This window comes from Mastomys coucha, unplaced genomic scaffold, assembly GCF_008632895.1.
Source record: "Mastomys coucha isolate ucsf_1 unplaced genomic scaffold, UCSF_Mcou_1 pScaffold22, whole genome shotgun sequence".
NCBI lineage: Eukaryota > Metazoa > Chordata > Mammalia > Rodentia > Muridae > Mastomys > Mastomys coucha.
This window is the reverse complement of record NW_022196905.1, coordinates 139,557,284-139,585,010: the sequence shown is the minus strand read 5'-3', so window position 1 is coordinate 139,585,010 and position 27,727 is coordinate 139,557,284. Positions and strand designations below refer to the sequence as shown.

The 27,727-nt window shown below is 48.1% G+C and overlaps 2 protein-coding genes across 4 annotated transcripts in view; one reads left to right on the top strand and one right to left on the bottom strand.

The window, feature by feature from the left end:
- Nucleotides 1-83: 83 nt before the first annotated feature.
- Nucleotides 84-15,440, bottom strand: Cpsf4 (cleavage and polyadenylation specific factor 4). Of its 3 annotated transcripts, none has more exons than XM_031338712.1 (8): nucleotides 15,175-15,440; nucleotides 12,596-12,646; nucleotides 8,861-9,013; nucleotides 6,662-6,757; nucleotides 6,065-6,158; nucleotides 4,921-4,993; nucleotides 3,338-3,508; nucleotides 84-1,024 (listed from the first exon to the last, which is right to left on the bottom strand). In XM_031338712.1, the coding sequence occupies exons 1-8, from the start codon at nucleotides 15,275-15,277 to the stop codon at nucleotides 956-958; spliced, it is 810 nt and encodes a 269-aa protein (XP_031194572.1). In that variant the 5' UTR covers nucleotides 15,278-15,440; the 3' UTR covers nucleotides 84-955. The 3 variants fall into 3 exon arrangements, with proteins under 3 accessions (XP_031194572.1, XP_031194574.1, XP_031194575.1); XM_031338714.1 differs by having other exon boundaries at nucleotides 3,338-3,433; nucleotides 15,175-15,437; XM_031338715.1 differs by having other exon boundaries at nucleotides 3,338-3,430; nucleotides 15,175-15,437.
- A 125-nt stretch (nucleotides 15,441-15,565) lies between these two features.
- LOC116068752 (pentatricopeptide repeat-containing protein 1, mitochondrial) overlaps nucleotides 15,566-27,727 on the top strand; it is a 20,574-nt gene continuing 8,412 nt past the window's right edge. Inside the window, exons 1-5 of the mRNA XM_031338710.1 lie at nucleotides 15,566-15,690; nucleotides 16,957-17,432; nucleotides 20,112-20,252; nucleotides 21,795-22,013; nucleotides 23,125-23,226. Of these exons, the coding sequence (XP_031194570.1) occupies nucleotides 16,983-17,432; nucleotides 20,112-20,252; nucleotides 21,795-22,013; nucleotides 23,125-23,226 (912 nt within the window). The 5' untranslated portion in view covers nucleotides 15,566-15,690; nucleotides 16,957-16,982. The remainder of the gene's footprint in view (nucleotides 15,691-16,956; nucleotides 17,433-20,111; nucleotides 20,253-21,794; nucleotides 22,014-23,124; nucleotides 23,227-27,727) is intronic.

Below are 27,727 nucleotides of genomic sequence, written 5' to 3'. Positions count from 1 at the left end.
TAGCAGCAATCACCTCTCTGTGAGACTGCTATCTGCCAAAGGGGACTGTTCCTTGGGAGTCTCTTCAGTAATGAAGCACAGGCTAAAAAACAAGCTTTTTAATCAACTTCATAGAAAGTATTCTTATAACCGAACTTGGATAGGCCCACTCGCCCAGCAGGTTGCAGGTGATGGATTCACATTTTCTAGGCTCAAGGATGGGCGGCCTCTGCATGCCACAGGTGTCTGAGTGACAGCACAGAGTTTGCTTGGCAGGAGGTAGGCGCAGATCAACTGGGTCAGCTATTTCAAGGTGGTCTGCAGCACTGGCTAAAGGTGCACCTGAAGCACTGTCAGATAGGTGCTCCACAAGCAAGCAAGCCCAGAAAAGCAGCTCAGCCTGGGGAGCTTGGCACCTCTCCCACAGTTAGGGCCAGGCCAGGCAGTGGGTGCTCCAGGCTTGTCAGGAAGGGCTCCTGTGTTCAAATCACATTCATAGGCACAGCTTCAGGCGTCAGCAGGACATGGAGAAAGCAGGCTGACCTGGCCACAGCCCCACACGATCTACCCATCCTCTTTAGGTGCTGGTGTTTAAATGAGGCCCTGAGGGGAACTGTCAACTGTCTTCCACCCAGGACCAAGTGTAGCCCTTCCCAGCTTCTCTCCCCAACAGGGCAGTGTGCAGGGAGTCCAAAAGAATAAAAAATAAAAATAAAAAAACGAGGCACTGATGTCCAGGCAAACTCTGGCTCAGGGGACCCAACTGAAGCACATGGTCCTTTTTTTTTTTAAAAAAAAAAAATTATAGCAAAATGAAAGGACAGACATGGCCCCTCAAAATGAGCCCTGACAGGTATGCCTGCAGCTCCAGCCAGAGTCCTGCCAGTCCTAGAGTCAGCAGCTAAGTGCATGCTCCCAGCAGCAGGGTCCTCAGGCTGCTCCACAGTGATTCCAGCTGCTGCTGCTGTTGCTGCTGTCACTGTCCACTGAGAAAGGCCAAATGCCCTTTGGTGCATCTGTTGGCGTAGTGTCCTTTTTCACCACACTGGGAACAGGAGGGGAAGGAATGAGAAAAGGCACAAGAGTTCTGATGCTAACTAAAGCAGTGCCCACCAAGTAACAGCCTGTGAGGACACTCAGCAGAGGCGAGGAAGCTGACATGGGGCAGCTCCCCAGCCCCACCACACTGCACTGGGCCCAGCCCTGCCCAACAGGGGCTTCCGCAGCACTGAAGAGCTCCCCACCTGCCCCTCCACTGGGCAGGACAGTCACCTTACCTCTGAGCCAATGTCTGGGGTTCCTAGAGAAGACAGGAGGGACCAACCGGACAGAAGCCACCAGGCTCCTGCCCCAATTCAGGGTGCCATTGCTGAGAACACTGAGGGTGAGCTATGCTGAAGTTTCCCTCCTGCATCTTGCATACATGTCAAAGCTATCTGAGAACAGCCTTTGATCACAGGGCCAGAGCAACCTGATAATCTTTCAACCTGGAGAGGTAGAGCTGCCAGTGTCACCTGACAGAGCTGTCACTGATCCTAATTTGACCCTCTGGTAGTGTCTGAGCAGCCTTGGTCTAGCACTAAGCAAATTGCAAGGGGCCACAACTTGATGTAACTCTGCTCACGTCGACTCTGTACTGGCTTCCATGGTGGCATTTTCAGTATCCAGCATGTGCGTGCTCGCGCTCTCATTCTCTCTTTTTCTCTCCCCCCACACCCCAAGACAAGGGCTCTTCTCACAGTAGCTCTGGCTGGCTTTCAACTCAGAGATCTGAGTTGCCTGCCTTTCTGTGTAGATGAGTGTCTAGATAGCAGCCAGGCAGCCTTAGGCTGTGTGACCACCAGAATGAAACAGGACCGGGCACATACATTCGTTAGGGTCTCAAGAGCTGGTTGCATCATAAAGGAGACACTGCTGCATAGTGCTAGAGGGGAGCAAGATGATAGCTAAGCTACTTTAGGATGCCATCTTTGAAAAATTACCAGGAAAGCTCCACCTTCAAAGCTCTACATATTTCTCATATCCTACAGCACCTGAATCCACACATACTTTTACTTTGATTTTTCTTTAAGCAATTGCCTTCCCTTCCCCCAAGGATACAAACTTCTCTGGGATAGAGCAGGGTTGCGGTGGCATTGCCTTAGGTCATGCCTTACAATATACGCAAGCATCTTATAGGCTTCGAACCCCTAGCAAAAAGCAGATGCCAGTGGGTATCAGACAAAACTTAACAACTCTTACTAAGAACAAAGCCATACATAGTCTTTTAACAGCTGTGGTGAAATAAGCTGTGGTTATGTAGCCACTGAGAAAGGAGGTCAGACTTCCATGCACTGTTTGTTGTAAAGACTGATCATTAAACAGAAAACAAGGCTGCATACCTCCAGCAATGCACAGCCATGGAATGAGCCTAAGATACTACAAAGAAAGAGGGTATATGAATTAAGCTCACCCTAGGAGTCCATGTGCATGCTTGTATAGGTACCTCCCTCTAGTATTTTTTTCTGCACGTGTGTGTGTGCATACTTATTTGATTGTCCATGCACGGAGGCACCAAAGTGACATAGTCTTCCTTCCCTCTACTGAAGCAAGGTCTCAAATGAACCTACAACTCACTGATTGGCTTACCCAGCTCCAGGATCTTGTCTCTAGGGATCTGGGCCACGCCCACCTAGCCTTCATAGGGTGCTAGGGATCCAAACTCTAGTCCTTAATTACACAACCACTGTCTTATCCACTGAGCTGCCTGTGTCTGAACTCCTCTTATGGATGTCACTGTTGATTTACCGTGTAGGACACTTTCTTACATTTGTGATTTTTAATCACAAGTTCATCCTTCAGATTATGAGGGGGCCTGCTCCTGTCAGACAGCATTGGTACACCCTCAAGCTTTGAACTTTTTAGCTCTCATCAAAGATGCAAATATAAGCCCAAACTCATGTAAGGGCTACCCAGCTACTACAAATCCTCATGAGACCGACTTTCCTTGAGAGTCTTCGTCTTCTTGTATGGGTTGGGGTGTGTTCCTAGTCTAATTCCCCTGAGCATGGGCCCAAAGATTTGTCCTGCTCCTTTGGGATGCACACATGGCTGTTTTGAACATCACTTCACCCTTTTTGAAAATTCTCGTTTCAAAGCACAATGTACTTATTAAATAACACGTGTACACCTTCCTCCATGCTGTCTCAGCAGGAGAGGAAGGATGGCCTGCCTTTCTTTACTCTGTAAATCAGCAATAACAAAAAAACGTTCTTATTGTCCAGAAACAACCACACATCTGTGGAGAGAGGTAGTGACCACTGACTGGAGACCCCGCCCGGCCCAGCCCCACCCGCCCCACCCCGCCCCTGGCATTCACCTTGTAGCACGTGACTTGCTCCAGTGGCCGGGGTCCCCGGTTGCCTGCACTGCTGTTTTGACTCTGCATGACCCCAATGACCTGCGGGGCTCTCTGCTGATTGGGAGAAGAGTTCTGACTCGTTAACTGGATCAAGGAGGACGACCTTTGTAATGGCGGATTGTTACTTTGCTGGAAAGAGTTACACAACACGGTTTTACTGCGGAAAACACGTGCACGCGGACTACCAATGGGGACAGGAAAAAAAAGGACGGGACCTCTCCTGCATAATCAGCAGGAAGAGGGCTTCCGCAATGGCCTGCCCCAGGAAAGTGGGCCGAAAAGAAAGTTCTGGTGATGATGGCAGGAGCTGCTGTCCGAAAAACACCATGCAGACACACAAAAACGAGAACTAAAAGTAGAAAAGCAAACATGGAAGAGACAAGAGGAAGTCTCTGGGCAGTGGGGTTGAGGGCATGATCAGGCCTTACTTTTGTTTCTGAGGTTCTAGCTTCAGGTCAGGATGAACGCTTGGTTCAGCCAGATGTTTAGCAGCCTACACGGCGAGCAACAGTCACAGAAAAACAGTTGGAGCCTGATATGCTGGCCTGCAGTCTAGGGGCTGAGAGGGCCCTCCTCTAGGAGTCATGGAAAGGGGAGTGTGGCTCTTAGGTAGGGATTCCAGAACAAGTCCACCTCCAACCAGATGGGATCTTGGCTCTGACCCATGAAATATGAGGCTAGAGCTAGGAACCCAGAGGCTACTAGCTGCACCTATGCCACGGGCCATCTGGCTTTCTTCAGGAAGTCTGATTTGCTTGGTGCCACCTGAAGGTAGGGTTCTGTGCAAGCCCTTCAGGCTCTGGCACTGGAAAGGACCAAAAGGGGACGTGCGTGGTACCTGACTTAAAATCCAGTCAGGCAAACTGAAGTTTAGCTTACGTAGACCTGCTAAAGACCCTGCTTGTCATGCAGGCCAGACCCACTCCCATTTTTAAGCCTAGGGTGCCCTGGTTTGAGCACTATTGGACATCCCCTTTGTCCATGACATTTGCCTTTCCTTGTGCTTAGTGGGACACACTGACTGAATTGTGGTCTGGATAGTCCTTTATTCCTGTTTGTTACTGGATAATTACCACCGGCGCCATGCCGGCACTTGCCAGAAATCAGCTCCTATGTCTGCCACTGCTTGGCAGTGTGCCCTCAGGTAAATCCCTCCCTCCGGGAGGCCACGTTTCCTCCTTTGTAAAGGGAAGGTTCTGACTCAGAAGCAAGAGCAGCCAATGTTGGCCCAGTCCCCCTGCTCTTGCTCCCAGCTCCCAAGGCAGATACCACTGAGCCACAACTGAGCACAGCCCTACATCTGCTACATGGATCCATCTCCCACTGGCTCTGGGGCTCACAACCCTTGATCTCTAAAACAAGAAAACTGCTTTGCCCTGATTTTTCTGTTGGAGTAAGAGGGTACATCCCCTCTCTCCTGCCTCCCCCTTTGCCCTCTTCATAAGGCCCCCAGGTGGGGTCTACAATAGACCTCACACAGAGTGGGTAATGAGACCATCTCCGCAGGACAGTGTAGCCAGGGAGGCAGCAGGGTACAATACCTTTGTTGGAGGCTGTGTCTGTTGTGGTAGTGGGGGTTGCTCAGTGGTTCCCATGGGCAGTTCAAATCGAGGGCTGGCCAGAAAGGAAGACAGGGCATGAGATGAGTTAGGGTCAGGTAATATTTAGAAAAACCACACTTATCCTCTGAGCAAAAAAAGCAATTCTAACTTTGGGACACAGGGCAGGCCTGGCAGAAAAAAATGGTGGAGCTCTTGGGCAAGTGCTGTCCTAAAAGAAGGCATGCTGTTCTGGTCCTTGGGCTGTGCAGGAGAGGGCACATGTATAAAAGCCCCGTGCAGTCCAGCAGAGTAAAACTCCTATGATGCACAGAAGCACTCAGTGATATGCTCATCTACAAACAGCTATCCCTGGACCGGAGAGATGCCAGTACCTCAGGGTTCCCATCTAGGAGCAGGGGGCTACTTGCCCTCAGTAAGGCAAGGACCACAAGACAAACCAGGCAAATTACAACTGCTGCAAGTTGGGTAATGCAGCCAAAGCAGCAGTGGATGGGAAGGCTCTCTACAGTCCCCATGGAACTTTAGACAGAAGCCCATACTACAACTACCATGTGACACATGTGCCTTAGACTCTCAAGGTTAATGTTATAGACCTAGGAGAAGGATGCTAATCCTGTGGGACAAGAAGAACCCAGCTTCAGAGGTCCAAATGTCTTTGCACTTGACCAGGTACCATTAGCCACCAACAGCAATGATTGAACCCTGAACCTAGGGGTTTGTATGTGGGAAACAATCATTCTCTCTTCCACCTGCCTTCCATCCATGTACTACTGTATATGGAACACCAAGCTCAGGGCCAGCAGTGAGTCCCTAATTCCCTTAAGTGACTTGCAAAGGTATTACATGAGAGCTGTTTTAGTACACAGGGCCCATAGCATCTACCACTGCAGTGGCCCTGTAGATTCCCCAGTAGCCCACAGCTCACAGAAGGCTAAAGGCTGGGCTAGGCAGAGCTGCCTTTGGGCTCTAGAAGCAGAATCAGCAGCAGCAGACATAGCAGTAGCTCCTTCCCACCTCTCAGTTCTACCCAGCCTGTAGGGTGGATGCTGCCGAGAGACTCCAGCCCAGCCCCACTTAGGGACCACCCAGAGGGCAGCAGCAGGCTGGTACCCAGGATACTCACTGCATGAATTTACAGGATGGTCCCTCAGGGCAGAATCCAACAAGGTAGTTCACACAAATGACTCTCCGGGTGTGCCGATGCCGACACAGGGGACCTGCAAAGCCCAGCATTGAGGTTGTTCAGATGGCCTTTCTGTGAGGCAATGTGTAAGTGTCCCATTACCAGCCAACCCTGCTCAGCCTGCCTGAGGTACAGAGCCAGAGTGTGGCTTCAAATGCTGGCTTCATGTCTTATTCACAGGGGACAGTGTGCTGCACTCTCCATGCTGAACTCATCAGAAGTGCAAGCGGGAACACCGTATCACAGCCTTGTTGGGAGGCTTTGGGGAAATGATAGTAGGATGATGCCCCACAGCGGGGGACGGTGGCGCCCACCTGTAATCACAGTACATAGGAGACTAACAGAAGAGGACTGAGTTTAAAGCCAGCTTGGGCTATACAGTGAGACCCTGTCATAAGGAAAACAATAAATAAATCAAGAACCTCACTGGCCACGGTAGGTCAGGTTTTGCTGAGCCAGGTAGGGCAGGGGAAGTTATGCCCCAAGAGGATCCAGCCTTGGGATCAGGTGAGCCTGAGGAGGCCTGCTGTCACCTACCATGCTTACAGAAGCCGCGGTCATACCAAGGGCAGTCCTTGATCTTGGATTCAGGGTCGATGTGCAGGAAGGGGCATTCCTTATTGCTGCATTCCCCTGCAGGAAATGTGTACATATGGCCTCATGGAACTGTCTCCCAAACCAAAGGGATCAGGTGGTTCTAGTGTCCAGGACCAGCTTGCTCATGCAATGGCCAAGGGCAAAGTCTGTGGGGCTGTGCCAAGTCCTGCCTTCACACATATCACTGCCACTGGGAGGGTACTAGTTCAGCTTGGCCTGGAACATCCCAAGGTATTGTGAGACTAGATATTTTAAGTGCATCTATTGAGACCAGGAAATCACTATTCTGCCAACTCTTCACTGTATGAGCAGTGACACAGAAGATCTAAAGAACTCTAACTTGAGAAACATTGGGTGGACTCTATGGGAGTTCAAGGCTGGGTCTGTGTTGTGGCATGGATACACCTTGCTGATGATAATGTGTTGACCAGCACCTCTCAGGACATTGGGCTGGGTGGACCAACATGAGGATGCACCTCCAGGTTGCACTCTGCAATCACAGCTAACACATCCCACATACAGTGCAGAGGAATGCCCAGCCAGCCCTTTTGCTTAAAGCCCCAGTGCTCCTCACCTAGCCACGATGGCCTTCCTGCTGCTCAAGATGAATCCTCACCTCCACTGGCCCCTTCTTAGCCACCAGCTCAGGACTGCCCTCAGAGACTTTCGCAGATCACTTCGCTCAAGTCAATTTTGAGATGTGTATTGCTTCTATTCATTTCTTTCATAGTATTTTCCATAACCAACTCCCTGTTATCCCCCTAGTTTCCCAACTGAGTCTGGGCCACTGCTGCAAAACTCTAGCAGGCAAGGAAAGGCTTGTTCTTTTAAGACCCAGAGGGAGAGGATCCTCAACACAAGTTGGCCCATCTGTCAACAGCTACACAAGGCAGACTGCTCTACAAAGGACAGGCAAGTGAAGGGGCCATTAGAGACATGGGAGCATGCCTGGTCTGTGGCTATCAGCATAAAAGAGGGGCAACCCAAGATAGCTGCCGAGGGTGGCCCTATCCATGCTGCTATGTGACAAGGTGGGAAATGGTAATGGTATGGATGTGGTAGATGGGACGACCTTGAGAAGGAAGCCTGCATCCCATTTCTGTCTGTGTTTTGACCCCTCAGCTTAGACTGCTTCAAAAAACAACCAAACAAAACAAAACAAAAACCAAGCAGCATTATCACCAATAGTACACATCCTAAAAAAAAGAAAAGAAACTAAGGAGTCAGCACCCAAAGCTGAGCATGGTGACTCGCACCTGTCACCCAGCACTTGGGAGACTCAGAGAAGTAGGAGGTTCATTCAATATTCAAGACAACCCAGATCTACATCGTCAATTACAGACCAATGTAGGGTATAATGCAAGACCCAGACTCAAAAACACCAAAACTCATGATACTAAAACAACCAGCATCTCCTCTAGTAACAGTGCTGTGAAACCCAGCTCACCACATAGCCTCTGGAAGCCTTCTGACATTTTTGGCAGTGCACAGGGCCTGGAAACACAGAAGCCCTCAGGCTGACCATCAGAACCTCTTGAGACACCCCTAATGGTAGGCCAGAGCAGATCCCTGGGGACTAAGTTCTGTACCAGGTCCACTCTGCCTTGCTTTTCCATTCGAGCCACCCCAAACAGGAGGGGCTGGCCTCTTGGTCTCTAATTAGCACTCAAAGCAACCTTAATTTCATGGGAAGTGTAGATTTACTTCTACCAGAAGATAGTCAGCCCTAGACTTGCTATTCTGAGGACTGCTGGGATAGCCATGCTATTGTCTAAGATCACGTTCCCAGAGAGATGGCAGAAACTTTAGGCTGGGGGTGAGCAGTGACTATGCCAGGAGATGTGGATTGCAGGGGTAAGGCCGCCATACTGCGACAGTTTCCAGCCAGCCTCTTGCTTGCTCATTGGGATTGCTCACTCAATGTCCCAAAGTGCTCCAAACTCTGAAGTACCACAAGGACATGAAGTTATTGCAGAGAATGATAACACCCCCTTACTGTAGAACCAGCTCAGGTTGCCAGGCTCTGCCCAAGTACTGGAAAGATAAGAGAAACAGAGAGATGCAGTGGTCCCTGAGCAGCCACTTGGGTCCCTGGGGCTTGGCTCTTAGCAAAGCCTCCCAGGATTCCACATGCCTTACCGAACTTGGAGTAAAAGTAGCACTCAGGCATCTTGGTCATGTCATATTCATGCAAGAACTCACACTGGTCCCCTTTCTTGCACAATCCTCTCAGCCAGTGCTTGCACACAACTGTCTTCTCACCACTAATGTGGCGGAATGGGCACATGCCCCCTGCCAGAAGAGTGAAGAGAGATACAGGCTCAGGTGGAAATGGACCTAGGGAAAGCTGGAGCTGTCACCCTACACTTCTCTGAACCACCCGAAACCAGCAGAGGTGTCTCTGGAGAAGGCAATATAGATCTAGGTAGAATACCAGCAAACAAATGTTTTGCCTGTTTGTGTACTACATGTGCCTACAGTGTCTGCAAAGGACAGAAAAGGGGGTGGGGGTTGTCAAATCCCATGAAGTTGCAGTTACAGATGGTTGTGAATTGTTATGTGGGTGCTTGGAATTGAACTTGGGTCTTCTGGAAGAGCTCTTAACCACTGAGCCATATCTCTAGACCTACTCTAAATTTAATAGCCAGGTATTTGAGTTTAAAGTATTTTGGAAAAATACAACAAGAACTGCCAGGTAATGGTGGCACATACTTTTTTTGTTTGTTTGTCTGTTTGTTTGTTTGTTTGTTTTTGAGACAGGGTTTCTCTGTACATCCCTGGCTGTCCTGGAATTCATTATGTAGATCAGGCTGGGCTCGAACTCAGAAATCCGCCTGCCTCTGCCTCCCAAAGTGCTAGAATCAAAGGCCTGTGCCACTACTGCTCAGCTGGTGGCACACACTTTGAATCCCAGCACTCTACAGATGAAGGCAGTGGATCTCTGTAAGTTTAAAGCCACTCTAGTCTACATAGTGAGTTCCAGGGCACAGGACTACACAGCAAGGCCTTGTCTCAAAACAACAAAAATAATAACAGGGCTGGTGAGATGGCTCAGTGGGGAAGAGCACCGACTGCTCTTCGGAAGGTCATGAGTTCAAATCCCGTAATGAGATCTGATGCCCTCTTCTGGTGTGTCTGAAGACAGCTACAGTGTACTTACATATAATAAATAAATAAATCTTTAAAAAAAAAAACAAAACATTAAAATATCATGTCATAATTTCACAGACATTAGTATTAAGACATATACATAATAAGCCTTGAAGGGGGGAGGGGTGGATGAGCTGGTTCCTTAAACAAACAAACCAAACAGTTCTAGTGGTCCATGGGTACTGGAAATAAAGAAGTGGAGGGGTGGCAAAAGGGTAAGCAGCCTTATGGGATAAAAAGGGCCACTAGTATCCTGGACCCCAGCAGGCTATGTCTTACAAAGTGCTCTGCAGCCTCAAGAAGACAATCAGCCTCATCACTGCAGAGCTGTGACAGTGTCCTGCAGCAGGGAAGGTCCCACCCACATGGGAGACGGCTACCCTCTGTGAATGTAATGGAGGCTGGCCATGACTGCTGGAAGGGCTGCTGAGAGTCTGTCTGTGACTGATGAAGATGAGACTAGCCCTGCCCTAATGAATTAATGGCCTACATCTTCACTATCCAGTAGAGCAGCCACTAGCCTCGTGTGGCTGCTGAGCATTTGAGTGAGCAGCAGTATGGCTGAGGAACTACACTTTAAAGTTTGTGATTGATCAGCACATGTATATGGCTCCCAGCTATGGGACGGCTAGAGTGCCATGAATTACGAGTGTCTTCCTAGCAATAGGTGAGTGGTCACATTCCTGGTGGAATTTCGGGAGACCCATAGTGTGTGGCATATATTATCTGGGAAACTGGGGTTCCTTTTTGGAATTCTTAGTCTTACTAATACAAGATTTAGAAGATGAACTAAAAAGAAGCCTAGGACATAGCCGGGCAGTGGTGGCGCATGCCTTTAATCCCAGCACTTGGGAAGCAGAGGCAGGCGGATTTCTGAGTTCGAGGCCAGGCTGGTTTACAGAGTGAGTTCCAGGACAGCCAGGGCTACACAGAGAAACTCTGTCTCTAAAATAGAAAGAAAGAAAAAAGAAGCCTAGGATAATTTTATTAAAGTTTGAGGAAACAAAACAAAACAAAACAAAACAACAACAAAAAAACCACAACAGGACCCAGCCTGCTTGTATCTGTGTAATTACCTAACGGTCAGAGGGGAGAATAGCTGAGTAAATGTGAGAATGAGATCAGGACCCAATGAGGGAATGATATCCCGACCAGAAACCATGAAGTCAAGCTGTTGTCCACCTCCAGGGACTACTGTTCAGCAAGTAACTGCACTGTGCAGGCCAGACTCACGGGACTAGTCCATCCACTCAGAGCATCCCTTGCTCTGAGTCTGTGTTCCCTATTTAAGCTTCTGACACATAAGGTCCTGCCCATAAACACCTATGAATCAGTGGATAGCTAGGCTCACACAGCCTCTGTTGAAGCCTGGTTAGTGTTGACGAGGCCCCAGAAGAAAGAGTTGTCCAGTCTTTGACTAGGAAGCCATTGAGGAATAATGAGCTTGCATACACTGAAATTTAATAAAAAAAAAAAAGTCTGTATTCAGACACTGGGCATGGGTACATGTAATTCTGGGATCATGAGAAGTCCCTGCAAGCCTCTATGCCCTCCTCTCCATAAGAAGGAAAAGTAACAAAAGAAGGCAACCTTTAAGCTAGGCAGGCTCAGTCTGTGTTTAGGTTTTGGGTACCATAGTCTAACATCCTCCTTGCCTATCTAAGGCACGGCTTCATTTAGGAACATTCATCTACAATATAATACAACTGAAGGTAATACAAATAGATACCCAGTGGCCTCTAAATCTGCTAGAGGGCCAAGTAGGGGCAGGGTGTAGCTAGAATTTCTAACCTCAATAGGCCCATGTAAAAAATATACAATCCAGTTTTATTATAATTATAATCTATAAACCTACATTGGGCAGACCTAATACCATACTAACTTATTCCCCAGCTATAAGATCTCTTGTTACTTGTGGTTTCTCATGGCTTCCTCCTCCTCTTCTTCAGTCCTCTCCCCTTCCCTTCTTATCCTTTTCTCCTTTCTACCTCCTCCCACTCTCAAACCTCGAGTCCCACCTTTCCCTTCCACTGCCCAATCATAGGCTCTAACTTTTATTAACTGATTAAAATAAAGAAAAAACTCACATAAAATCACCTAAATACATGATAGACTGCTCATCAAAAACAGCCTCTCTTTTTTGGTTTTTCTTTTTGTGTTTTTGAGACATGGTTTCTCTGTGTAGCCTTGGCTGCACTGGATCTCACTCTGCAGACCAGGCTGGCCTTGAACTCAGAAAACAAACTCTCTCTCTCTTTTTTTTAAAAACCCCCTGCTATCTGCCTGTCATGATTGACTATCTAAATCTCCTGCCCATTCATCCATACATCCATCTACCAATCCATCTGTCCACCCATCCATATATCTACCCACCCACAAATCCACTTACCCACCCACCCATCCACCCACCCGAAAACAAACTCTCTTAAAGAAACAAAATTAGGGGCTGGAGAGATGGCTCAGCAGTTAAGGGCACTGACTGCTCTTCCAAAGGTCCTGAGTTCAAATCCCAGCAACCACACGGTGGCTTACAACCATCGTTAATGAGATTTGATGCTCTCTTCTGGGGTGTTAGAAGACAGCTACAGTGTACGTACATATAATAAGTAAGTAAATCTTTAAAAAGGAAAAAAAAAAAACAAAACAAAATTGACATCAAAATACAAACAAGATCAAAACAATCCACAACACAGGAAGGATATGAGGAAGTCAAGGGTCTCTTACCTTTGCCACAAGCTGCTTTCAAAAAGAATTCACAGACAGCAGCCCCCGACTCTGTAAAAGGAAAGACCCAGTTATCAACAGAAGCTCCAAGATGTAGTGAGCTGGCAAAACACCACAAAGCCCATCCATCCCTGGCACGGTGCTATATCCCAGTACTCAAGAGGCAGACACAGTGGATCTCTGAGTTCCAGGCTGGCCAGTTATACATATTTAGTTCCAGGCCAGCCAGGGCAATGCAGTGAGACCCTGTCTCAAAGCAAAAGCCACTTGTTTTAGTCAAACTTGTGAAATATGACTGTACTGTGGGACTAAACATCTGAGAACCTCCTGGAAGTCAAGAGCTTTCAAGACATTTAAGAATGGGTGGAGAGGACAAGAAGGAACGCAAGATCAGAGAAATAATTACCCCCAGCTCAGACCTCCCATGGGGGTTAATTTACAGGTATATTAGTATGAGACAGAGAGAAGGAATGAATGGTCTCACAGGAAATAACAATCACTAGATGAGGCCTCTGAGCAGGGAAGATTCCAGAGCAGGCAGGTGCCTCTTTAGACATTAGCCTAGTGGAAGAATATAATGGAAGATCAAGCAGGCCAGCCCTTAATATGCAATGTCTACATGGAATTACAAAGGGACAAGGCCATTCATCCCCAGAAGAGCAGCCAACTCCGGGAGTAAATCTACAGAGTCAGAATGTGGAAGCAGTCAGCGAGTCCAGAAACTCATCAGCCATGATTGTAGAACAAATCTTGGGTTTATACATAGTTTTCACTGATGCATCAACATGCATTTTCAGAAAACATTAAACTTAAAACAAAAACCAGAGGCAGCATCTCTTTCTGTCTTATTTCTTCTCCTTTTCCTTTTTCTTTTTTTCTTTTTTCCCAGAGACAGGATTTCCCTGTGTAACAGCCCTGGCTATCCTAGAACTTGATTTGTAGACCAGTCTGGCATCATTTTCAGAGATCTGCCTGCCTCTTCCTCCAGAGTGCTGGGATTAAAGGCAAGAGCCATCACTGAGTGGCTGAAATGGTACGTGCCCGGGCACTCACTTCTTGTTTGCGGTCATGTTGGGTATGTCAGAGCCCAGCAAGGTACCCACCAAGTCTGGATCTGAGCTTGAGAGGTACCCATGCTATGCACAACCCCAGCTCTCCAAGGGAGACTTTGGCTACTTTATGTATCCTTTTATTTTCCACCCTTCTCCACTCCTCTTCTTCCACCCTTTCAACCCCCTAATACTAGATAGGAAAGAAAAAAAGGATAGAGGGGAGGAAGGGGGGTGATGTCATTGTTAGGCTGCTTCTTGCTGATTAGGGAGCAAGTTTGGTCTTTGCCGTCAGGATACCTAATTTCTTGTTGTTTCTTTTTTGTGCACAACTACTTAATAACCCTCGACCAACTAACAACTGGCACTCTTGGGGGGCCCTAGCATTTATATACCCTCTTAAGAGTCCTCCAAATTCCAAATGCCACACCATCGAAAAAACTATCTGCCTCTGGTACTAACACATGCCTGCTAAGGAACGATGCAAATCATAGTCAGCTGCTATGGAAAATATGAAGCAGCCCCAGATCTCACACCTAGAATTAAAATAAAAACATATTCCTATTTTGTGTATGTGGGTTTTGTTGTTGTTGTTGTTTGTTTTGTTTGTTTGTTTTTTTTCGAGACAGGGTTTCTCTATGTAGCCCTCTTGAACTCAGAAATCCGCCTGCCTCTGCCTCTCCCGAGATCTGGGATTAAAGGCATACGTCACCACTGCCCGGCTATTTCTGTGTTTTTTAAAGAAACTCTAATTTTCACTTCAAGTGCACACTTGCCTCCACAGGTTTGTGGATCTATTGCCCCACACAAATGTTGCATGGTCTCAAGGTGGTGCCATCAAATCCGAGTAAAAGCCTAGTGCTTAAGAGAAGACATATGTGCAAGGACGACCTGGCCAAAGAGGACAGTTACGTCTGAATTGAAGCGGCTCCCCAAAACGATAGATATATCCCACCAGAATAGGAAAACCACCATGTGAAGAGGGACAGTAAGGACAGTAAATGTTGCTCCGGCTAAAGGTTCCCTGGGGGGTTTGAGTTGGGACAGGAGGTGGGGTAGTGAGAAAAACGGAAAATTCCAGGACAAGGAAGGATTTCCCAGGAGTTAGACTCAAGCAAGCCTGGAATATGAGGGTCTACTTGGAGTCCTCGACAGTGAGAGACCCTCATACTCTTCTGGCGCCTAGTTCTAACGAAAGTAGAAAGGAGCACTCTAAGAAGTGGAAATGGGCGACATTCTAAGACTTTGCTGTAGTTGGAGCAGGGTGGGAGAAGGGAGTTCCACTTCAGGATAACAAGCGTTCACTGAAGAATTACGCGAACAACCGACACAGTCCTGCTGTCCCGAGGATTGCCACGGAGCAGTCCCCGGGGATCAAGGATCCAAGGAAAGGTCTCCCGAGTTCAAGTGGCATCGGGAAGTCTCAGGACGGAAGCGGAGGAACTAGGCGAGAGTGAGGGTTCCGGGGCCCAGGGCTGGGGTAGCCTCTGGTCAGAATCTGAATCTCCACCCGCCGGGCCCCGCACTCACTATCCATGCCGGGAAAGGGCAGCGGCTGCGCCCCAAGCTGCTGCTCCACAGCGATCTCCAAGTCGAACTTGATGTGATCCACGCTGGCGATGATTTCCTGCATGGCGGCGGCGGCGGCCTCGGGCCCAGCTCCCCCTCAGGTCTCTCTGCCGCTCTTCGCACCTCACTGCCGCTCCCTGTCCCCTTCTCGCTTGCCGCCGCCGCCGCCGCCGCCGCCGCCGCAGCCGCCGCCCCGCGAGGGATGCCGGGAGCGCCTGAGCCCGCGCCGGCCCTTTTTCCCCTATCCAGACTCAGCCAATAGAGCTCAGAGTCATGCCACCCCCTTAAGGCATGACCAGCCGCTGGCCGATCGCCCGTTTCTTTCGGTTCGGCAACTTTCGTGAGGCGGCGAAGCGAGTGCGCCTGCGCGGGATCTCCGCCGCCTTGTGTGCTGAGAGCAGGAACAGTGTCTCTGCTGCCGCGGTCCCTCGACTCTGAGGACATCTTACTAGGAGCTCGCTGATTAGAACGCTCACTGTGAGTTTCTGTTCAACCTTCATGGGAAACTCGGAAGCCGAGCCGAAATTGGACCTGAGGGACTTTGTCCAAGCTAGGGCGTCAGAAGAGAAAACGTAGGATCTGAAGGCCTGGGGAGAGGGAAGCAAGGGGCAACCATAGGGCCCTAGGTCTCTCTGTGGGTGTATCTCTAATGCAGACGTTTAAAAGTCGGGAAAGGGGGCTGGAGGTGTGGCTCAGTTGGTAAAGTACTTGCCCCGCACCGCATAAACTTGTAGTTGTAATTCCAGTAAGTGGCAAGTGGAGGCAGGAAGATCAGAAGTTCGAAGCCAGTCTGCAGACCCTGTAGAGTGAATCAACCTAGTAGAGCTAAACTTTAAAATACCGTCCATACCAGCCGGGTTGTGGTGGATCACGCCTTTAATCCCAGCACTTGGGAGGCAGAGGCAGGCGGATTTCTGAGTTTGAGACCAGCCTGGTCTACAGAGTGAGTTCCAGGACAGCCAGGATTACACAGAGAAACCCTGTCTCGAAAAACAAAAACAAAATAAAACAAACAAACAACTGTCATACCTATTTGCTCTGTTTTTATGTTTTGTTTTGTTTTGTTGTTTGTCTGTTTTGCTTTTTTTATTAAAGGGATTCAAAATAAGCAGGCTGAACTCTCTAGCCCAGCACAGCCTAATAAAAATAGAATGCTAGGATGGGAGGCTGGAGCTCTGTGAGAGAGAGCATGTGCATATATGTGCCTTCCACACCACACGTGTCCCGACATGTGCAGATCAGGGAACAGCTTGCACCACAAGTTCTACCAAGTAGGTCCAGGAATCAAACTCAGGTCACCAAGCTCTGCAGCAAGCACCTTTATCAGCCGAGACTCTCTGGGGCCTTTGTTGTCGTGGAGACTGGGGATCTCTAGGAAGCCCTGACTAGTTTGGATTCACTCTGTAGACCAGGCTGACTCATAGAAATCCTCCTGCCACTGTGTCCCTGGTGCAGAGGCTAAAGGCATGGTGCATCACACCTTACTCTTATTTTTTGGAGACAATCTCATGAAGCCCAGGCTGGCCTTGAAGTTGATATTATAGCTGAGGATGACCCTGAATTTCTGACTCTTTTCTATGCAGCTACTTGCTGAGATAGTAAGTTTGGCCCATCTCCTACTCCCCACCCTGAACGGGGCCAGGACTTCCTAACTCAGAGCCCACCCTTGTGACTACATTTTGCCTTTCCTTTCTGACGTTTACATGAAGGCTGATGTAGTTTCCTTCTTTTTCTTGATTCCAGGCTGCAGGGGCTCGAGGCAGCCAGTGATGGACCTCCTAAGACTCTCCCGGCTCTTTTCTGGTCCCCACCCCATAGGACTGTCTGTCCTTCAACACCTGGATCTTCTTGGGTCTACCCGATGGACAGGAGGCAGGGGGGGACCTGTATGGCTGAGGGCTGCCTTCTGTAGCTCCTTCTCCCACCTGCCCCTGGGCAGAGGCAGCCAGAAGACAATGAGCAGCCTCAGTTCTGACTCCAATAAGCTCAGCACTGTGGCTCCTCAGGAGGAGGAGGAGGAAGAAGAGAGCTTCGGGACCCTCTCTGACAAATTCTCCTCCCGGAGAATATTCCACAAGTCAACAGCCCAGCTCTATAACCTGCAGCTCAAGGAGCTGGGTGTGGAGGAGGAAGAACTGGAGCCCAAACTGTGGCGGGGCCGGAGGAACACTCAGTACTGGTACTTCCTGCAGTGCAAACGTCTGATCAAGGAAGGAAAGGTCTGAGAATGTAATGTGATTTAAGCTTGTGTCTCTGGCTCTTTAAGAATTCTTAGCTGCTTGACCTCATGACCTTCAGTGTTGGATGCCCCTTGGATTTCTGGGAACGGAATAGGAGATATATATAAAGCCAGCTGGGGGTGGGGGCTAGCATAGTGAGAAGGCAGGTTGTGAAGATTTTGTTAGGAAACAGTTGAGCCAGGGGGAGCTGAGCTGAGCGGGGAGACTAGAACAGTTGTTATAGCTGTTCTTGGAGACTAGAACACATCTAGCTTATTTTATTTGGTTGGTTTTTATTATTTTTTTGGTATAGAATCTCTCTCTGTCTCTTTGCATTCCTGGCTTTCCTAGAACTTACTGTATAGGCCAAGCTATACAGGCCTTGAACTCAGAGATCTACCTGCCTCTGCTGGGATTAAAGGTATAAACTACTATACCCGATTTATTTATAATTTTTAAAACACTTTACAAACTTTATTTTTGTCTTTTTTTTTTTTTTTGATAGGGTATCCCTGAGTACTCCTGGCTGTCCTGGAATTCACTCTGTAGAGCAGGCTGGCCTCAAACTCAAAGACCCCCACCTGTCTCTGCCTTCTAAGTGCTAGGATGAAGTGAGTTTCTGCCCCACTCTATCCCACTTAGCTCCCAAATAAAAGACACACAGATGTGGTATTTTTAAAAATATTATTATTATTTATTTACATGTATATCTGTGTATGTCTGTACACGTGCATGTACTGGAAGTTAGGAGCATCCTTAGAGTGAGCTGCCTGATGTGGATGCTGGGAGATGGACTCAGGCCCTCTGCAAGAATAGTACATGTTCTTAATCACTTACATTTTTATCAAAAAGCTGCAAGCCTAAACTGGGTAGGTTCTGAGACTATTATAACCCAACTTGTCTATTTATAACCAGATAAATCTCCTGTTACTTGCCAACTGAGTCTTGCTTTGTTTCATGGGTGTCTCCAGGGCATGCTACTCCTGATCACGCGCTCATGGTCCATCTCTCCCCATGTTGATCTCCTTCACTCTCCTCTCCTTTTCTGCAAGTTCCGTTCGTCCATACCTTAGATCCCACTACTCAGTCTGAAGTTCTACCTCCCTCTCTCCCCTGCCCAGTCATAGGCTGCAGCCTTTTGTTATTCAGAGATTACTGGGGAGCATTCTTCACAGCGCATGGGTCAATACAGTCCCCATGTCCACACTGCAACCTGATGTTGGGAGCATAGAGCTCAGCATCTGAATATAGAGCAGCCAGGGCCAACCCAACACTGTTTCTCCTCTGTATGTGAATGTATGCATATGTGTGTCTGTGCACCTATAGAGGTGAGAGCATTAAATCCCCCAAAGCTGGAGTGATACTTGGCTATGAGCAGCCCGACAAGGGTGCTGGGAGTAGAACTTGGGACTTCTGGAAGTTTCTGTGCTCTTAGTTGATGCCATCCCTCCAACCTCCATATTTATTTCATTTTGTAGGTAGAGTCTTATGTATCCTAGGCTGGCTTTGAAGGATAACCCTGAGCCTTTGATCCTCCTGCTTCCACTTCCCTGGTGCTGGGAGCACAGGTGTACACTGCTACAGTGGGTTTATGTGGCACTGGGGATTGAACCCAGGGCTTCATGCAGGTTAGATGTAAACTCTATCAACTATGCTACAACCCAGCCCTTCCCCCTTTAATCCCATTTATTTTAGTGTGTTAGTCTGTATTTGTGTGCACATACATATACCAGGAAGTGACAGGCAAAGGACAATTTAGAGGAATCAGTTCTGTCCCAGAGTCCTAACTCTAGTTGGTAGACTTGCTGGCAAGCCACCTTTACCCACTGAGCCATCTTGTCCCACCACCACCATTTTCTCTTGGCTTTTCTGAGTCATGGGTTTATCTGTAGCCTATGTTAGTCTTAAGCTTGCTGTGGAGCCCAGGTTGGACCCACACCCCTGCCTCATTTTTCCCTGTGCTGTAATTACAGGCACACATTGTCATGCCCAACTTACTTCTTTCTGTGTCTTTTCCAGCCAGAGCAGTAGCTTCATGAGCAGGCTTCCTTTTGTACACTACCTTCCCAAAGTGAACAGACCTTGCTAGGCTCGTGGGAGGACTTAGTAGCTGTTATTTGAATGAGCAGATAAGAAAAAGGAGTGAGAGCTAGGTATGATGGCACCCATCTCTAATTTCAGCACTGAGGCAGGCAGAACTCTGAATTTGGGGCCAGCCTGGCCTACATAGTCATATCCGATCTCCAAAAAAAAAGGGGGGGTCTTCAGTTTAGTGGTAAAGTGTCTGCCGAGAATGTGCAGGCATTGGGTGAGACCTTCAATACTACTACCACAGAAACAAAGACTAAGGAGTGCGTGCATGGACAGTAGACAGGGATGGTGTGGGGCATTAGACATGGGTAAAGACTGCTTTGGGCAGAAGTTTGCAGTCAGAGGGAGGAGGGAGCTGTCTCCCTGTATCATGTCAGAAGGTCCCTCTGCCTCCCACCCTCTTCTGGGGGCCTTTTAATTTGGGTAGGTTTTTTGTTTGTTTTGAGGAAATGTTTTATGAGTCCCAGGCTGTGTGGCCTAGAATTGGTTTGGTCTTCCTATCAAGGGTGTGCTCCGCTCGATCTCCCTGGATTGCTACATGTCTCAGAAGCTGTCCTGAGCCCCCTCTCCTGTTACCCCTTTCCCCAGCTTGCAGAGGCCCTGGATCTGTTTGAGAGGCAGATGCTGAAGGAAGAACACTTGCAGCCTCTGGAGTGCAACTACACGGTGCTGATTGGGGGCTGCGGGCGCGTTGGGTACCTGAAGAAGGCCTTCAGGCTCTTCAATGATGTGAGTGTGGGTCAGATGAATGGGGGCCAAAGCTCTGGAGTGCATGCTGGGTGCAGGTCCTGAGCATAATGTCACACAATGGGGCAGATAGCATGGGCTTGTTGACATTGAGTCCAAATTGAGGTCATCTAGGGGCATTAAGTGAGGTGACAAAAATGCTTCATGTGCTCTTACTTCTCTGCTGCCACGCCCAGTTAGTCTGGGTTCCTCTCTACAGACCCTACACCTACTCACACATGCATCCTGTTCTGTTTCCTAATGAATCAAGAATGAGTCTTACCCAGGACAACTCAAGGAAGAAACAAGCCATCCTTTCCTGGGGCCAGAAGCTAAGGGAACCCTTGATCCAGCACAGACTCTGCTGACCCTAGTCCTCATAGTCAGTATCCTAGTGCAGTTCTCAAAGACTATCTCCAAAGCGAAGGGAGCGTCTCCCTTTCTACATTCATTTGTTTTTTTTTTAAAAGATTTATTTATTTATTATATATAAGTACACTGTAGCTGTCTTCAGACACAGCAGAAGAGGGCATCAGGTTTCATTATGGGTGGTTGTGAGCCACCATGTGGTTGCTGGGATTTGAACTCAGGACCTTTGGAAGAGCAGTCAGTGCTCTTAACTGCTGAGCCATCTCTCCAGCACATTGGTATTTTGCATGCATGTATTTCTATGTGGAGATGCCAGATATTGGAGTTACAGACAGTTGTGAGCTGTCTTGTAGGTGCTGAGAATTGAGCCTGGGTTCTTAACCACTGAGCTATCTCTCCAGCCCCTTGTTTTTGTTTTTATTTTTGAGATGGTCTTACTGTGTAGCCTTGGCTGACCTGGAACTCATTATATAGACCGGGGCTGGCCTTGAATTCAGAGATCCTCTTGCCTGTCTCCTAACAGAGGCATTTGCCAACATGTTTGACAAAACTTCACTTTTTGGCAGGGGGTTTTCTCTGTGTAGCACTGGTTATCCTGATAGTCACTGTGTACACCAAGTTGGCCTTGAACTCAGAGATCTGCCTGCCTCTGCCTCCCAAGTGCTGAGATTAAAGATATGCACCCATCACTTTAAGTGCTAAAACTGTACTTCTAAAAGGACATATGAATTGTTGTAACAACTTTGCTAAACCATCCCATCTCTGGTTTTTGAGAGAGTTCACTGGCTCGTGAGCTGTCAGTCAGTGAACACTGGTCCCCCCTTCCCAGAACAGACCCACTCTGTGCCCACCCTGGACGGTCAGGGTGAGCTGGGAAGGCCTCAGGATAGGGCCGTTGGAAGCACCTGATACAAGTATGCCAGCTCTAGAATATTCTTTCAAGTGCCCCAGGAGGATGGTTTCCTGTTGGCATTTCTGGGAATATAGGCTCCATTTTCATTTCCTCTGGTAGAGTCAGGAGTTTGGATACGATATATGAGGTGTCACTTGGGTCAAGCTTAGCTCCTGGGCTAGCTGGATGTGATAACAAACCTTTCTTGGGGCCTTCAAAGTGGCTGCTGACCTCTGTGTCCAGGTTCTCCTAGAACCACCTTCAGTTTTCTGCCATCTCAACAGATGAAGAATAGAGGCCTGGAGCCCTCGGATGCCACGTACACAGCTCTTTTCAATGTCTGTGCGGAGTCCCCCTGGAAGGACTCTGCCCTGCAGAGTGCACTGAAGCTCCGACAGCAGCTCCAGGCCAAAAACTTCCAGCTCAACCTGAAAACATATCATGCTCTGCTGAAGGTGGCCGCCAAGTGTGCAGACCTCAGGATGTGCCTGGATATCTTCAAGGTAGGGGCTCCCTTTTCTCCTCGTCTTCAAAGTCAGTCTGGTGGGACAAGTGTGAGAGAGAGACTTACCTGTCTCCCTACACCTGGAATGTTCAGGAGAAATGAGTCAGCCTGTGCTTTATGCTGGGGTTCACACACAAATCCAACAGGACCTTTCTGTGGCCTCAGTCACACAGTGGTGGGCTGTAAGCAGGAGAGCAAGCTGTACTGAGTGGAAGGATGGGAGGTTCTGCGAGGTAGGACATCTTGCCCAGCTTGACACTGAAGAGTCTGGTGGCAACTATACATGTCCTATACATGGTTGAAAGATTGTTCAGACATTCTAGAAGGTGTGTTGTTGCGGGAATAATTAAAAAGGAATCACTCCACAAACTCTTGCCACATCACTATATCCCGGCGGGCTCCTGCTATCCTCTCCCAGCTAGCAAGATCATCTCGCTTCCATGCAACGCCCCACACCCCTCAATCAGTCATCTAGCGCCTAGTTACCCAGTAGAAACATGACTCTTAAGGCTTAATTATCCAATCAGGTTTATATATCAATAAGATCACAATTTACAAGATGCCAATACAATAACTTCAGAGCCAAATGAGAAAGATAATGCTTTTAACCCAATTATTCTAACCTTGTGAAAACCGTAGTTGCCTGTGGCTGTTTAAAACCACAGGGGGTCTGGATCGTCTTCCTGTTCTCCTGCTTCCATGATGATTTCTCTTCCTTCTCCTCTGACCTCTGACCTTCTCCTAAACTTCTAGCTCTACCTCTCTATTCCTGTCCAATCACAGACTTGTCACTCCTAATGTGATTGGACAGAGAAAATGCTGCAACAGTGTGTCTTTGCACAAATGATGAAACTGAGCCTCCAGTACAGTGGCTGCTGGGGTCAGCTTTGCACACACTCTTGCCTCTAGGAACAGAGCTAGGATGACAGACCTAGAGGTAGTATGTGTGTAGGGGACACTTAGGTGCTTCACTTGGGAGCTGTTTCTAACTGGTCCCAGGGCTGTATCCAGGTCCCTGTTCCTTAGAGATGCATGGACCTGGTACTGAAGTAGGTCAGAATGGGCCTTGCCATAGATTCTGAGTGAGACTGCCTTCTTCTCTTTCCCAGGAAATCATCCAAAGGGGACATGCAGTCACAGAGGAGACCTTCTGTTTTCTGCTTGCGGGCTGCATCCAGGACAAGAAGACAGGCTTCCGGCAAGCTTTGCAGGTCAGTCTCACCTGATACCCAGGGTTAGCCTTGCTTGGTGTCTTAGAGTGTGTATTCCTGCACAGAACATCGTGACCAGGAAGCAAGCTGGGGAGGAAAGGGTTTATTCAGCTTACACTTCCACATTGCTGTTCATCACCAAAGGAAGTCAGGACTGGAACGCAAGCAGGTCAGGAAGCAGGAGCTGATGCAGAGGCCATGGAGGGATGTTCCTTATTGGCTTGCTTCCCTTGGCTTGCTCAGCTTGCTTTCTTATAGAACCCAAGGCTACCTGCCCAGGGGTGGCACCACCCACATTGGGTCCTCCCCGCTTGATCTCCAACTGGGAAAATGCCCCATAGCTGGATCTTATGGAGGCATTTCCTCAAAGGAGGCTCCTTTCTTTGTGATAACTCCAGCCTGTGTTAAGTCAGTAATTTGGCTTTTGTTTTTAAATTATATGTATGTGTGTAGGAGGCCAGAAATGGTCTCCTGAAGCTGGAGTTATAGCCTGTTGTGAGCCACTTCAAGTGGATGCTGGGAACCACACTCAAGTCCTCTCAGCAGTGTGCTCTCCTAACCACTCAGCACCCTCTCCAGTCCACTGTGCCAGGTGTGTTTTTATATCTGCCATTCATGTCATCATTGCAGGGCATGCTCTTTTTCAGTTTTGTAGACAGCATGGAAAGGCTTTTGGAAATACTGCCTCACTACTGAAGGCAAAGAATGTTGTAGAAATTATTTAAATCCCAGGCCTTCTACCCACCTTAGACCATTTATGTTCCCAGATGAAAGACTCACTCACGGCCTTTGTATTTATGATAAACCTTAAGCAACACAAGAGCTGGGCAGCTGCCTACCCGCCATGCTGTTAGAATCTACTTTTCTATTGATAACCCCAAGGTATTATTTATTATTTACTTATTATATTTCATCTGGGCTGCTCTTAGCTTCAGTTGGGCCCCCTTCAGGGCTGTGTCCTCTTAACCCTTAACCCATGGCAGCTTTTCCTTTCTCCTCTCCTGCACCTTCTTCTTCCTTGTGGTCCTCCTCTGCCCCCAAGTCCGGGAAACCTAAACCCTATGTCTCTTCCCCCCAGCTACTGACTGTCGACATCATTAATCATAAATGAGAATTAACTTGGGGGCAGGGTCACAGGGTGATGTGTAGGCCCCAGGTCATTACAGTCAACAGTAAAGACAAAACCCCAAAATACCTCTCTTGCTCAGACCTTCTAATCTTGGGTTCCTGACCATTACATTGTGTTCACTGGGTGTATGTTCAGCCCCATCCCTCAGGCTCCTTCTCTACCTGGCACCTTTATAGGTACAACTCTGGAATGTACACTTAGGCCCAAAGTGAGAAACATACACCACACACACACACACACACACACACACACACACACATTTTGGATAGAGGGTTTCTTTATATACTCTTCATTGTCCTAGAACTGGGTCTATAGACCAGGCTGGCCTTGGACTTACATAGCTCTGCCTGCCTGTCTCCCAGGTGCTGGCATTAAAGGTGTGTGCTCTCACTGCCCAGCTGTTCTAATTCCATGTCAGATCCCCCAGAGGTCATCCCTGAATCATGTGGGGAGTGGCTGTTGGCATTGCTGCCATGGATGTTTTGAGTTTTGTTTTTCTAAGTTCTGCCATCTAATGTTTTCACCACAGTTTTACAGCAACCCTGTCCAGATGCCCTGTGTCCAAATACATATTTACAGCGAGCTTCCTGGCCAGTTTGTAGATTGACAACCCAAGATCACAAGGTTGTGTTCCCTCTGCAAAGAATTTGGAAGCAGTAGCATGATCTGAGCAAAACCTATCAATGCTAATGGCCCATGTGTGCCGCGTCCTTTCTGAGCCATCTCTTCAAGGCATTGGCAGCCCCTTTTGCAGGGGAGGAAACTGAGGGTCACAGACTCAGCTTACCTGAGATCCCACAGCCTGTAAGAGCTGGGACTTAGGCTAGGGAGATGGCTCAGAAGGTAAGAAGAGCGTGGTGCTCAGGACGTTGTCCTGAGTATATAACCCTAGCTCTTTGAGCAGCAATGACATGAAGATTGCTGGGTCTTGCTGGGTCTTGCTGGGTCTTGGTGGCTACTGGTCTAGCCCTAGCTTCAGTGAGAGGCTCTATTTCAAGGGGATAAGACAGAGAGGACACCTGATGTTTACCTCTGGCCTCTTCATACATATAGATGGACATACCCATATACAACAACTACCCCCCCTACACATGCATACCTCAAAACAGAGAAAGAACAACTACTTAAAGTTAAGATTATATGGTCTAGCAGGTCTCTGTGAGTTTGAGGCTAGCTGATCTACATTAACAGTTATAGTTTGAAGGGCTGAAGAGATGGCTCAGAGGTTAAGAGCACTGGCTGCTCTTCTAGGGGTCCTGAGTTCAGTTCCCAGCAACTATATGGTGGCTCACAACCATCTCTAATGAGATCTGGTGCCCTCCACGTGTTATCATTTTATTTCAGTAGGATGGCATACCACCTGTTCCTTAGGAAAGGCTGCCAAGACCTTGCCCTAGTAGGCGTTGGCCCCTTACGAGGTCTGCCCACCTGGTGCTCAGCCTTCCTTGTCTGCACACTTCTCTCAGATAAGCTGGGGTGTCCAATGGTGCCCTGGCCCAGGTTGTGTAGGTTCCTGTCAAAACCAAAGAGTGGGTGGGTGAGTTAGTGCCACGGATGCCTTTAATCCCAGCACCCGGGAGGCATCTCGGAGTTTGAGGCCAGCCTGATCCACATAATGACTTCCAAGGTTACATAGTGAGAATCTGTCTCAAAAAACCAACAGACAAATAAGCAACTACAACGAAGGGGGCTGGGGTTAAGAGCATTGGCTGCTCTTGTAGAAGACCTGGGTCCAGTCCCCAGTCCACCTGCAAGGTGTCTCACAACCATTTAAAAGTGTATGCTACCATGCCTGGCATTAGGTTGGGCTCTTTTTTTTTTTCGGCTTTTTTTCGAGACAGGGTTTCTCTGTGTAGCCCTGGCTGTCCTGGAACTCACTCTGTAGACCAGACTGGCCTCGAACTCAGAGATCCGCCTGTCTCTGCCTCCCAAGTGCTGGGATTAAAGGCGTGTACCACCACCGCCTTGTAATCACTTTTTAAAACTTATTTTTATTATATATCTACGTGTACATATATACATATATATTCATGTTTTATTTATAGTTTTTATTGTTTGTGTATGTGTATTTGAGGGGGTGTTTGCATTCCATAGCACAAATGTAGGGATCAGAGGACAACTTGCTAGATTAGTTCTCTCCTTTTCCCATGTAGATTCTAGGTATTGAACTCAGGTCTTCAGGTTTAGTGCCTTGCCAGTCCTCGATGCCCCCCTTTTGATGACTCATTATATTGCTCAGGTTAACCTTAATCCCACGTAGGGCAGCTTTACAGGGATTGCACCTAGGGCTTCCACACCCTTAGTGACATACTCAGCACTTTTTTCTTCTTCTTCTCTTTTTTTCTTCTGTGGAGCTATGGTTGTGACCCAGGGCTTCTCACATGTTAGGCAGTTGCTCCACCCCTGAGTTACTCCAGCTTTCTCTCCTCTTATGAGTTTGTTGGTCTGACTATTAAATCACATTATGCCAGCCGGGCAGTGGTACTGCCTTTAATCCCAGCACGTGGGAGGCAGAGGCAGGTGGATTTCTGAGTTTGAGCCCAGCCTGGTCTACAGAGTGAGTTCCAGGACAGCCAGGGCTATACAGAGAAACGTTATCTCGGAAAAAAACAAAACAAAACAAAAAAAAAAATCACATTATGCCAGGGGCCAGCCCCTGCAGGTCTTATTTCTTGTTGGTTCTTCTTGAGGCAGTGGAGGGGGACGATATGGTCATAAAGAGATGTTTAGGGTTGCTGTATAATAACAAGATGTTTACTTGTCTTAAGTCTACATCACTGGGCTTCAGTACCTGACCTGCCTTCTGTGAGTTCCTCTGAGGCTAGAAACTGTTCAGCACCTCATCATAAAACAGTAGGGGATTCCATCCTTGCTCCTTTCTTCTTTCTCAGGGGAATCAGCCAGAAGTCTCTTTGGATAAACTGGTTAACTCTTTGTGAACCAGAGGGGAAGGAAAGAAAAAGAATTAAGATGCTCTGTGCAGGCAAATATGCACAGACACATATACATTCAAACATTCATACAACCACACTCTGGCCAGACCCGACCTGTCTATCACAATGAACTCCACAAGTATTCATGCATGCTTACATACATACACATATACTTACACACAAACAGATGTATACATTTAGAAGGATGGATAGATGGGTGGATAGAGCAGAGCTCCCCGGGCCAAACCATTCAACCAACAGTATTATTTCTTTTCTCTGGTCTTTTATACCTTTAGACAAAAAGTTCTTTAGAAAATTACCTCAGCCGGGCAGTGGTGGCGCACGCCTTTAATCCCAGCACTTGGGAGGCAAAGGCAGGTGGATGTCTGAGTTCAAGGCCAGCCTGGTCTACAGAGTGAGTTCCAGGACAGCCAGGGCT